This window comes from Lissotriton vulgaris, chromosome 9, assembly GCF_964263255.1.
Source record: "Lissotriton vulgaris chromosome 9, aLisVul1.2, whole genome shotgun sequence".
Classification (NCBI taxonomy): Eukaryota; Metazoa; Chordata; class Amphibia; order Caudata; family Salamandridae; genus Lissotriton; species Lissotriton vulgaris.
Window position 1 is genome coordinate 665,974,811 of NC_141697.1, and position 12,652 is coordinate 665,987,462.

Consider the following 12,652-nt stretch of genomic DNA (forward strand, 5'->3'; position numbering starts at 1 on the left):
GTCGAATTTCTGCTCCAGCATCAGTCAGTCTCAATACACTCGCATTCCTACAAGCCAGCCTGGATTATTAGTGTTTTTGCTGTTTTTTGGATTTTTTGGTTTGTTGAGTTTGTTATATAAAAACTAACGACATGAGTCATCGTGTGAAATAGAGGGGTATGGAACCTAAGGGTTGAAACAAGGGAGGCAGAAAGAAGGCTACAATGGCAGTTGAAGCATACTCTTAAGACAACAGAATTATTGTATTCCTTAACTTTTATTTATTTCTTCTGTTTATAACAAGGACCTCGGTGCGGAGTTAGCGGAATACATTACGATGCAATATAAAACAATATAGCAATAAAAAAGGGATCCATTAAGTCCCAAGCAGATTATGCAGACAGTACCAGATGGTTGAAAAAGAGATAATTGGGTGTGGTTAATAAGAATGTATTTCAATAGTTTTTTTGGCAAAATTAGTAATGTAATGTACCAGCGTGTCAACATTAGTCCACCATTTGTACTACTGATGCAGAAGTTCAGGAATGGTATACAAGGGGCTCTTTCCCAATATGGTTGGTAGTTGCATCCCACATGGGGATGTTCTCAGACAGCTCAGGAAAGATTTGTGATGCCCTTTGCCCACCAATCGGAGTGGAGGAGGGTTGCAAGGTAACTATCAGACAGTCTCCTGAAACAGAGCGCTTATTTACTAACTGGTTTCTGCTGAGGAAGCTCAAGTGTGACAGACTCCATAATAGGGCGCTCCCTGCCAACTGGAAAAGTGAAACCACACAGTGTGCAACACATCCTTTTAGAAGACCACCAACCCCACTGCACAGTGGAACAGATGCCCTCCATCATGCCCTGGTTAACTATGTACCATTACCCCGAGGCTCTCCTTCTAAGCTTCATTGAACTTCACTACTATGTCAGCATTGACCAGTATTTCTGAACATGAGTGTTTAGAGGATACTGTCCTCGGTTGGTGGCCTGACAAGTCCGTCAGAGATTTGAGTCACACTTTAGCGGGCTCAGCTTGTAAGATTGTAGCATTGACTTGTGTACTTTGGGATATCTGGTGCCTAGCTACCCCATGATCCTCACTCAATGCAGAGGGTCAGTTCTGTGTTGCCCTTGTTGTCTCTTTCCCGCTAATTTATCTTTAGCCTGATGACCCTAAGGCTTCTCGTTGACCGTGGAAATGGAAAGAAAGTAGAATTGTCCAGAAAAGCATTAGTGCTGCTATGACTTACTGTGTGTAGCTCATTTTAATACCTATCTAAATCAGTTGTTTAACTTCATTGAACTTACTGAAACAGCTACAGCAATTATGTCATTCTGCATATGTAGGCTCTCCTCTGAATCATCTTCCCGGTCTTCCAGTTGAAGTTAACTTGATTGTCACTCCTGGACCTTTTGTTGTGTGTGATCATCAGGTGCACCTTAGCATATCGAATCCCCTCGAGTTTTTAGAGGACTCAAGTGAAGTCTGGTAAAATCAAGTCTGGCAATGATCCTAAAATACAATGTTGGTATGAGGGCAGATAGATTGCTGGCTGAAATAATAGTTTATAGTGTTGTTTAAAGGTACATTTTCCACGGCTATTAACAGTCATCATCATCTGTATTTTGGTGATACGTACCTGTATGGACCACTTAATATTTTGGAAGGAGATGGGGAGCTTCATTGATACCCATTCCCATCATTCATACCCATCCCTTTTATTCATACCCATCCTTTTAAAATTGGTATACCAGTCACGTTTTCCTTTTTCGTGATTCTTAAATATGAAGAGCGTATCCCTTTTAGGGCTTGCGCATCAGAAACAACAGAGATGAGGACCTAGACCCACATGATCACCATAATAGCATTAAGTCATGCATACAAATATGGGCCTTAAGATTCTCGTAGTTTCACACTTTACTTAGTCAAACATCAACAAGTGCTTCTCGTTCCAGCAATAACCAGTTTTGTTCTCTCTTTTATCACACAGGATCAAGGAAACGGATGCACAGAAGCTCAAGGATGAATACAGGAGAATGGTCGAAGGCTTGAGAGAGGCCAACATTGCTAGAGAGACTGATGTCTACCTTTCTAATCCTGTGTTGCCGGATGAGATATTGCAAGGTGGGGCAAAATTTAGGAGAAATTATTACACAGGGTGAGATCTGAACTTCTGCCTAGAAACATCTCATCTATCCTACGAAGACTTTTGTCCACTAAATTGGTGAACAGTCTCCTGTAGTGTAGTTCCTATATTCCCAATAGGCTCTGCGCATTGAAATACTATTGCCTATAGATTTGACGTTGGACTTAGTTCAACTAGGTCTCTATCGAATACATTAGACTTAATTGTGTGTGCCAGCTAGCTCAGAGGTCACTAGAAACTTTCTTGAATAAACAAGAAGGGATTCGTTTCTGAAAACCGCATAAACATGACAATTTTGTTTCCCCAAGATAAAAATGTATCTTCAGAGTCGTGGAAACAATAGGTAGATATTTCACTCAGTCAATCATGGATGCTTCGTTTAACCAGAGGTGCAGAGAAATAGAGAGACGGACGTTTTCAATAAAAGTATTTATTGAACAGTCCTCTTTCTCATGCAGAAGAAATTAACTGCTACAATCGTAATACTGGCTGTAAAGTATAATGCGTACAGCAAGAAAAGTATTATGAAATAATACTGTAAAAGCATGGTATGATGTCTAAGCCATAAAATACATACATATATAAATAAATGCTAAAAGTACTCAACTGGTGCTTCTAAAATACGCCTACCCCAATGTACCTAACTTAAGTCTAGTACGAGGGAAGAAGTAAGTATGTTGTAGCATAGGTTTAGTATTCCAAGATTTCTCTTAGGGTCTAATCAGCTCCGTACCTTGGTTTAGAATGAAGGAGGTCTGGTATCTCTCCGTCTCAGGAATCGATTTCCCAACACCCCGTAATGGGAGCTTGGAAACACTGGAGCTGGATTTCTCGGCAAGAGAAAAGACAGCGTCTCTCTCAGTGCGTCTGCTGGAGGGTCGGCTTCCTTCGGCACTTGCTGCTGCGAGCTGTGTCGGGCAAGTAGATAGTGGAACTGCTCCAAACCACTGTGTTTGCTAGGGCAAGTGTGGGCATATTTATACCTCGAAGGTGCCGAGTTTGACGTAAAGTTGGACATAATAACGTCATCAAAGACTCGCAATTCTTTGAAAACTCCATGAGTTCTTGGACAAATCAATATTCAAGCAAGGGGAAGTTCCTAACTGCTGAAGGCGAGTTTTCCAAGAAATCCTTGTGGATTTTCGGAACTAGTGGAAGTATCCATACCGTATTTGGACTGCATGGGCTATGTCTAAATATGGATATGATTTCTATGCCTATATAAGGACAAGGTGATTTATACCTATATAAGGGCATGAATCCTAGAAAATTACACTAGGGTCCTAAAATGCTATACTACACTCCATGGTACCTTAGCAGTTGTTGAGCTGTGCTGTGTGGTGAATTGAGGTTTGCCTCCGGTGTAGGCCTGCCTGGGATGATTCTTGATGGCAGTCCCAAAGATTCATGGGGAAATGTGTGATTTAAGTCCATTAACTGAATTGCTTGAGATCCTAAGCAGGAGTGGCAGTCTGCCTTTTGCTAGAGTAAGCACCCCAGTGTTGGCCAATACCATTTAAAAAAGGGGAGAAAGTCCAATGATTTCAAGCTGGTGCCAATAATGCAGCAGGCCAGGAGAAGTTAGACTAGATCATAACTGCAGCACGGTTACCTAAAAATATTCTTAAGTCAAAAAAGATTTTGTGCACACCTATCCACATGACGTAGATGTGACCTGCTCTAAGACTGTAGCACATAATTGACAATTTTTGTTATGGTTTAAAAGTGGATTTGGTTATGCTTACTAACCTTTAACATTTTCTTTTTTTCTCCAGAGGCAATTCCTGGAAATATCCGAACGGCTGAGCACTTTGTGAGTTTCATGAAGCGCTTCCTGGAATACATCAAATCCCGTTTGCGTGTGCATCACATGGTGCAGGAAAGCCCACCATCCTTTCTGAAAGACATTTTTGAGAAAGTGTGCATCGAGCGGAAGCCATTGCGGTAAGCTACGTTTCTGAGGATGGAGAAAATGCAGGGTAGTGAATGTTCGGGGTTGATATATGTTCCGGTCTTAAAGGTCTAATGTGTAGGTTCTAACTGCATTTTCTGTATTGAATGCTTATTCCACTCCTTGATAATCCATGCACCATATGCAACATTGTATTATAACTCCCATTACAGGGATTCCCACATTGCCTTTTTCCCCATTGCCATAACTGTTAGAACAGAGTAAGACGGGTAATGAGCCTGAAGTATGCATGTGTTGCACCAGTACATATTCTGTCTTCTTCTTATTTAAAGAATAGGCAATAACACTCGTTCAGAGGCCAAAATAAACCATACTTACTATGCTATAAAATCAATAGATCTCATAGCTGCATCTTGAACTTGGGGGGGAAAAAAACCACAACAACCAGCATGCTAAATTGAAGTTTAACAAAGTCAACAAATCCCACACAATAATTTCTTCTCCCTTTTCATCCCCGGATTTGTCTGATTCAATTCCTCTACATAAACAGACTTTAATAGTTGATTTTAGTACTTTCCTATGTCTATCCTCAACATGTAAACTTTTGAACATGTAAAGGTGACATCTACAGATCTGGAAAATAGTGTTCCATGAGGCGTAGCCCACAAATGGGAATTCCCTTTAGCATCTTAGGTTAGCTGTTTTTTTTTACTGAGTAGCGATCTAGATTCTCTCTCTAGTGAAATGTGCAGTGCAGCTGATGCCTATTAAAGAACATCTGTATAGCAGCAGCTGTAAATCAGAAAATGCTTTATTCGATTTTAGACACTTGATAAAATCATAAAAGCAGGAGATAAAGACAATGCATGCAAGATAAACATTAAAAAAAATACCTTAAACAAACAGCTGGCCTAACAGTTTTACAGTTTAAAAACTAACAAGTTATAATTTTCCTTTTCCTCAGAATGCTTTTTAGGTCTCGGTAATATCCGGTCTGCCGAAGGCAGACCGGAAGTCCGAGAATTATTGTCAGTAAGAGGGCTGCTTTATCCCTCCCTCTTTTTGTCTCTCCCTTCATTGGCTGGCTTCCTAAATGGAGGCCAGCCATTGGAGGAGAGAGCTGCCCCTCTGAATAGGCTCCATCTTTTTCGGATTTGGGGGCGTCATTTTTGCTGTTCTTTAGCTCGTGACGTAGTCCGTCAGTCAGGACAGCATTAGGTCTCGGTAATATCCGGTCTGCCGAAGGCAGACCGGAAGTCCGAGAATTATTGTCAGTAAGAGGGCTGCTTTATCCCTCCCTCTTTTTGTCTCTCTCTTCATTGGCTGGCTTCCTAAATGGAGGCCAGCCATTGGAGGAGAGCGCTCCCCATCCGAATAGGCTCCGTCTTTTTCGGATTTGGGGGTGTCATTTTTGCTGTTCTTTAGTCCGTCACTCAGGACAGCAAAACCACGCCCCCAAATCCGAAAAATATCGGAAGCTTGAGTCGCCATTTTTCCCCCGTCTAGCCTGCACCAACCCGTCCCCTGTGAGGTCGCCTCTTCAGTCACCTCGCCGCTGTCTTTCCTCCCTTGCACAGGGCTCCCTGATTCATGGCAGGCTTTTAAACTCCAAAACAGAAAGAGGGAGAGCGAGAGAGAAAGTTTCCAGGGCTGCCAGTCACCCATAAAAAAATCTCTCTTATTTTCCTGCAGACTACAAAAGCATGCTGTTTAAAAAGCAGAGACTGGGTTGAAACTCAATGCAGCCCTTGGGCTGAGGCTTTAACTATAAAAAATGAACTCTGACATGCCAAAGGGGCTCCGCTTCGAGCAGCTTGAGGTCCGCGAGAGAGGGGCTTGATGATGCTCAGGAGAGCGACGGTCGCCGCAGGTGAAGCCACCGCCGACCCTCGGCGGCAGTGGGCAGCTGTGCTGGCTTGCCCAGGGGCGGACTCCGGAAGGACTTGTGGTAGATTAAGCGTGAGATCTGAACGGGTTTTTCCTGCTCGTCCACTCGTCGTCCCACATCGTAGGCTACCAATCTGCAGGTCCGAAGGAAGAAGAGGGAGGGAGGGAGAGTGGTCCTCCGGGGACCAGTGCACTTCTCGCAGCCAGTTCAAAGAGGGGAGAGAGAGCCGAGGTCCGGGGCTCACGCTCGTGGCCTCGGTCCTACGGGCGCATACAGGGTGACCCCAGGGGCTGACTTCACGATCCTGGACGGCCACAAGCACATACTCTCAGCGGGCACACCAAGCACAGCAGGCGAAAGGACGGGACGTGCACTCACCTGGGGCAGGACGTGGCGAGTCCAGCCAGACCCCAACTCACTCCTGAGCTGCCAAAGTGTTCCGCCGAGAAGCACCCGCTCCGTCTCGCCGTGTGAGGCGGGTGCCTGCCTCCCTCGCTCTAATGAGGTGTGTGCCTGCCTGTCTGCCTGCCTTTGAATGTGTGCTTGTCTCGCTGTAAATGAGATGCGTGCCTGCCCTCGAGTGAAGTATGCTTCAGCCTATAAAATATGTTACGCCTTTCCCACTATGAGTGGCGTACCTCTGTGTTGTGCATGTGTTTTCCTGTCTGAGAGTGGCGTGTGTTTCTCTTTCTAACTGAGGTTTGTTTGTGTGACGTGTATGTGTGTGTGTGTGTGTTCCCTGCGTGCGAACGGTACTTGTATGTCTGCCTCTATGTTGTTTGCATGTTCTTCCGTGTTAGCAATCCGTCTCATTTTTCGTCGAGGACATGAGGTAACTAAGACTTCTGAGGAAATTCCATTTATTTCCATGTTAAGAAACATAACTGCGCTTTTAAAGAAAACTGCAATTATGATAGGAAGTCAAGTTGGCACAGAATACTTATAACAGACCTGCGTCAGTCTTAAAACTCGCGTGTGAAACTGTCTGATTCCTCATCTACTTTCCCATGTCTAAGTGTTCTTGAGCTGCCGGAAATGTGAGCCAATGGGAGGACTTGGATAGTGGGCCGAGAGACCTGGATCAGTGTGTGTTTTTCTTGCCTTCTGCCTCGCTGTCCGCCCCCCCCCCCTTTCCGCAGCTCTCCTTCGCCTTTCTTGGGCGGCCGCAGGGCTATAGTAGGTCACCCGACGAGCTTCAAGTCAGGGATAAAGCATCAAGAGAGTGTGGGAATAGCCGCGTGCAAGTACCTGGATCAGTGTGTGTTTTTCTTGCATTCTGCCCCGCTGTCCGCCTCCCCTTCCCTCTGCCCGCAGCTGTCCTTCGTATTTCTTGGGCGGCCGAAGGGCTATTGTAGGTCACCCGTCGGCTGTCTGTGACCGAATTGCAGGGGACACTGCACGTGGTGGGGAGAACTGAGGATAGAGCAAAAAATTGCTAGCTGACAAAGAATGCGCATTTGATAACATCGAAGAGCTGGTCTCAATGGCGTAGGCAGAGCAGTGGTCACCCGCGGCGGCAACTGGAGGGCGGTGGGGGGTGGGGAGGTGCTGACGGATTCCTCGGCAGCGGGGTGGGGGGGATGGGGGGCCTGGGGTTTCGCTGTCTACCGCCACGAGACGGCTGCGGGGGGGAGGGGAGAGAGGCCGCCGCCGCCCCCAAAACTCGTATCACCCTGGGCGGTCCGTCCCCCTCCCAAACTTGCTACGCCACTGGCTGGTCTCTGTATAAACAGAGGCACAATTAGACTTCAAACGTTCTACTTTTGTTCACTTACATTTTCTCAAACAGGACGCCATAACCTCGTTTTTATATATTGATGCGTTGTGCAGCGCCAACTTTGCTCGAGGGCATTGGGGTGCTTTACAAGAGAACCACACCATGTTTACACATTCTCATGGGCAGGGAGGCTACGTTTTCGTAGCAAGTAGGGCAGGATGCGAACGTGAAAATGTGTCTCCTCCCATATAAAGATGGCCTGTGCGGTAGGTCCTAGTGACACGTGGGTGTGGCTAAAGGGCCAGAGCAGCAGCATTTGGAGCTTTGGAAACCAGGTTCAAGTCTCGTTGTCTCAACATCTTGTGATTCTGGGCAAATCACTTATCTCCTCCTGCATCCAAAAATAGAATGTGTCCATGTTTAACGAACCCGGTGCTCATGGAAAGCTGTCCAATACCTTCGGGTCGAGTTCGCGTTATATAAAAAATGCGCCAAAGCTTGGGTCCTATTATGTCCCATTGCACCGGAAATGGGCAGGCTGCACACGCTTATCTGCCATTGAATCCTGGTTTCTGTAAATCCGGGTGAGCCCCCTCCCCTTCGCGGGACGCAGATACTATTGCCCAGTAAGTGCCCGCTATCAGGGTAAGTGGCTGCGCCCTGGGGGCGGGCGGGGGCTCTTCCAGTCCCTTTTGTCCCCGCACAGCCAGAGGGTGCGGCGTGAAGAGCTGATAATGGGGCAGGGAAGCGGCTTCAGCGGCCAGAAGAGGCCCATTGGCTGACAACGACTCTGACCGCGGGGGGCCCGGGGGCAGGGCAGGCCCTGGTGTCCATGGTGGCGGGCGCAGGGCAGGCCGTGGGGGCAACCGGTGAGGGCTTCGAAAACATACAGTGTGCGCAGAAGATGGCCGCACGCGGAAAGCTGTGTATATGCCAATAGAAATAACATTGCCATGTATTTAGGGATACAAAAAATAAAAAATAATAATGAGCAATACCAATAGCTCTACCAATAATATTGCCGAGACCATTGCATTGTAAATGCTTGTTAAAAGTCCAGTCATGATTCCAATACAGTACACATTATCCAGTAATTGTAGAAATGTGAAAGCAGGATGACATTGCAGCCACGCTTCCTGCTTCAAAAATGGCATAATCCATTTAGCACGTTCCTTAGAATAAAATTTACAAAAAAAATCATATGCATTGTTGTTTGTAATGATAGATTATCGCATGGGCAGTGACAAAGATCCCTGGACCAGTCATTTACAGCTGGAAATGTAACCAAACGATGGAAGCTGTCAAACCTAAACCTAGTCAGTATATATCTATCATATCCCCCTGTACACCACACTAGGTAGGGTTGAATGGAGTTGCTGGCCAGGGTCAGTTGGTGCTGGATCACAGATCTTTTGTTAAATTCCACTGCAATTCTGAGAGACTCAAGATGGTTCAAGCATACAACTTTAAGCTCTTTTCTGGATATGGAGCACATGGAATCTGGCTTAATATAAATTCTGATCTACTCAAGTTATTTAAAAAATTCTTACGTAATTCAGCAAGGGGATTTTTTTAACCTGATTTAATCCCATTGAATCCTTAATAATTTAACGGTTCAACCCTAGACTGGGAGAGGTCCAGACTCTATGCCAGAGTAAAATCGGTTGCATTTTGATTACATCGGAGATGTGGGAAATCCCCAATTCACTATGGCAATTAAAACAGATGAACTCTGGGGAACAGCTAAAATAAACCTTAAAAAAACATTTTCTATCACCTGTATTGGGAAAACATCATAAAGACCTCAGACCCCCGCTCCGTATGTTGCAATACTTATGTATTTTTCTTGGTACATTTTGAGGAGGATCCCCAGGGGCCTTCTACCCATTTTTTTTTAGAAATTCATCACTGCTGCGGTCGACCTCTTAAACTGAAGGGTCCTACTCTTGACCGCTGATCCCCAGGAGCCTGTATCCTCGAACAAAATGCTGAGATAAGAGAACATTTTGGTTGATTCGATTCTACCACTCCCAACTGCTAAGCTATTACATTTATTCTTCCCCTTCCCACATGACATCACAAATGTTTTCTTTACATTGAGTTTCAGGCCCGTTTATCCATAAAATCAATGTAGGTGGCAAGGACTCTCTGTAATCCGAGCTGGGTTCTAGCCATTACCACTGCGTCGTCCGCATAGAGAAGGGAGACAATCTGCATATTATTAAATTGCGGGGGATCTCTCGCTTTGGCCACCAGTTCCTCTTCCAGTGCATTGGTATATAATGAGAAAATGAACAGGCCAGTACGCAGCCTTGCCTAACGCCCCTCTCCACGTGGAAAGACTTTGTGCACTCTCCCATTTGGACCATATCTCACCTTTGCTAAGGCCCCCGCATATAATTGCCTCAAAAATTGCACCAGTGTGGGCTCAACCTTGAGGTCCTCTAAAAATTTTCCATAACCTACTATGGTCAACGCAGTCAAAGGCGGCGGTAGAATCTACAAATACCACAAATAATTTCCCTGCCTTTGCTTGGGTATACTTCCCCTGTAAAATAGAAAAGTTTAAAACCTGCTCGATTGTACCCATCCCCTCCCTAAAACCATATTGGACCGGGTTCAAAATGTTATTGTTTCTGCCCACAATTGAAGTTTATTCAGAATGACCCTTCCTGCGATTTTCATAAGCGAGTCTAAGAGGGATTTGGGTCGATAGCAAGCAGGGTTTTCCCGGTTCCCTTTTTTAAAGATGGATATTATAACGGACTCAGACCAGGATTTAATAAAACCCTTTGCACAACATGCTTCCTGGACTCGAGTTAACAAGGGGGACCAAAGCTCAGTCCTGCATTTATACAAATCTATTGGAATCCCATCGGGTCCTGGGGCCTTACCTCCTTTACTCGCATTAATAGCCGCCAATACTTCACCATGTGTGAAATAGATATCAATCAGCAAAGAAACAGTGGATTCGCCAAATAGGTGTAATTCCGGGTCTATGATAATATCCTCATTCCCCTTATTACCATAGACCTTGGAAAAAAAGTCAGTCCACGATTTCTCATCAATCGCTACCTCTACCTTTGCTCCCTCATGGTTAGCGAAAAACGGTGCCTTTACTGCCTGCCAAAAAGAGGAACAATCCTTGCGCAATGATACCTCATAAAGATTATTCCAACCTTGATATTTAATTTCTTTCTTGCTTTTATTCCTTGCGAAATTGTACGCCTTCCTACAGGCTCTGATTTCCTCATAATCTCTCTCTGTTCTATGGAATGCAACCTTTAGAGAGGAATAGGTTTTAGTGCACATAGTGTCAAACCATCCATTATTCTTTTTAGATAACGCCTTAGGGGGTAGACTCAGCATGCTTTGTATGGCTAAAGTAATTAAGGAGAACACACTCAGTATGTCCGTGTGAGGGGTGCCTTCTTGCAGGCACTCTATAATAGGATCTATGGCCTTGGAAATGATCTTTGTGCTCAGCACCTCTGGATCTTTCTTACCCCAGCGCAGGGAGTAACCATTCTGCCGGGCGAGAACAATATCTTGGGTCCAGGCAGGCTTTCTAAAATAGAGGTTGTATTCTTAGGTGGGAGCACGATATTAAGACTTAACGGAAGATGGTTGCTCAGACCATTGGGGTTGGGAATAAATTTGTCGAACCAATTTGCGTAACGATTTTGGATAATGATAAAATCTATCAAAGAATTAAAACCTCGACCAATGAACGTGGGACCAAAATCTACTGGTGGGCAACACAGCATGTTGGCAAAACCAAGATCGAAGGATGCCATAAATTGGTTATATCTTTCATCCCTATCTGAGTGAACGAAATGGGCTGCGTGGACTTTGTCTTCTGTTTCTGTGTCCCCAGACCGACAATCAGTCTGAGAACATATACTAGTATTGAAATCCCCGACCCAGATCATGATCACGTCTATCCCTTTAGGTACAACTAATTTGCTCAAGTCACCATTGAGACTTTTTAAAACATCGCCAAGTTTACCCTTGTCAATATTATTATAAAAATTGACAACCACTACCTCAACTTGCAAAAGCAAATGAATCATGACAATTTGATAGTAGGGGGTGGACTTTGTCATTTTGATATTCTGAACCCTCATCACGTTTGAGATATAAACACAAATCCCCCCTTTGTGTCTCCCATGGGCTGATTGCAATGCTGGAATATGAAATGTCTTAAAACCGTCAATATATAGCTCATTCAGCAACCACGTCTCCTGGAGACAAAGGATATCAAAGTTGTTCATAAAATCTATCGATACTGGATTATTCACCTTGGACTGGAGACCAGCAATGTTCCAAAAGGCTACTCTGACAGTCCCTAGGGCCGATTAAACTTGGATATTTATCTCCTGGCCACTCACGCCCTGACCTGGGCTTCCCCGTCTGCATTACTGCGACCAAGCTAGGATCAGTAACTACATTGGGTGTTACGTCTTTAGGTTCTCCACCACTTAGTGAATCCTTCTGAATGTATTTTAATTTTCCTACTGAAGGTGAATCACCCATATTTTGAAGACCCATATAAACGTTATGGTTATAATGATTATAGATTAATGGGGGCAAGTCAACTACTGCAGCACCCCCACACATAACATCACTATTATCTACATACAGATCCCCAGAGGGTTCCAAGGGACATACCCTCATTAATGCATTAGGGGCCGAGCTTGCTACAGGATTGTAATAGTCATTTGTGGCCAAAAGTCAGTCTACCTCCTCGAGAAATTGTAAGGGCCCGTACCTGTTTGTTACCTCTAGATTGTAAGTCAAGTACTATTAGACTGTGTACTTAAGTGAAAGGCAGCATGCATATCAAACATTCTGTGCTGATAAAAATAACCCAAAGGAATTATTGGCACCAGTTCGGGCAAGAATTTAATGGACTAGGACAGGGGAACCTAGGGACAGGACTACACAATCCCGCTTAAATGTTTTTCTACCAGTGCCCATCCACGGGACACATCTCACCATTA

The 12,652-nt window shown here is 44.8% G+C and overlaps 1 protein-coding gene across 1 annotated transcript in view; it reads left to right on the forward strand.

Moving 5' to 3' along the window:
* The window catches only part of ERCC2 (ERCC excision repair 2, TFIIH core complex helicase subunit), a 535,569-nt gene that overhangs the window by 43,691 nt on the left and 479,226 nt on the right, over positions 1 to 12,652 (forward strand). The window contains exons 4-5 of the mRNA XM_086939493.1: positions 1,977 to 2,110; positions 3,908 to 4,076. Coding sequence (XP_086795619.1) covers positions 1,977 to 2,110; positions 3,908 to 4,076 — 303 coding nt within the window. The remainder of the gene's footprint in view (positions 1 to 1,976; positions 2,111 to 3,907; positions 4,077 to 12,652) is intronic.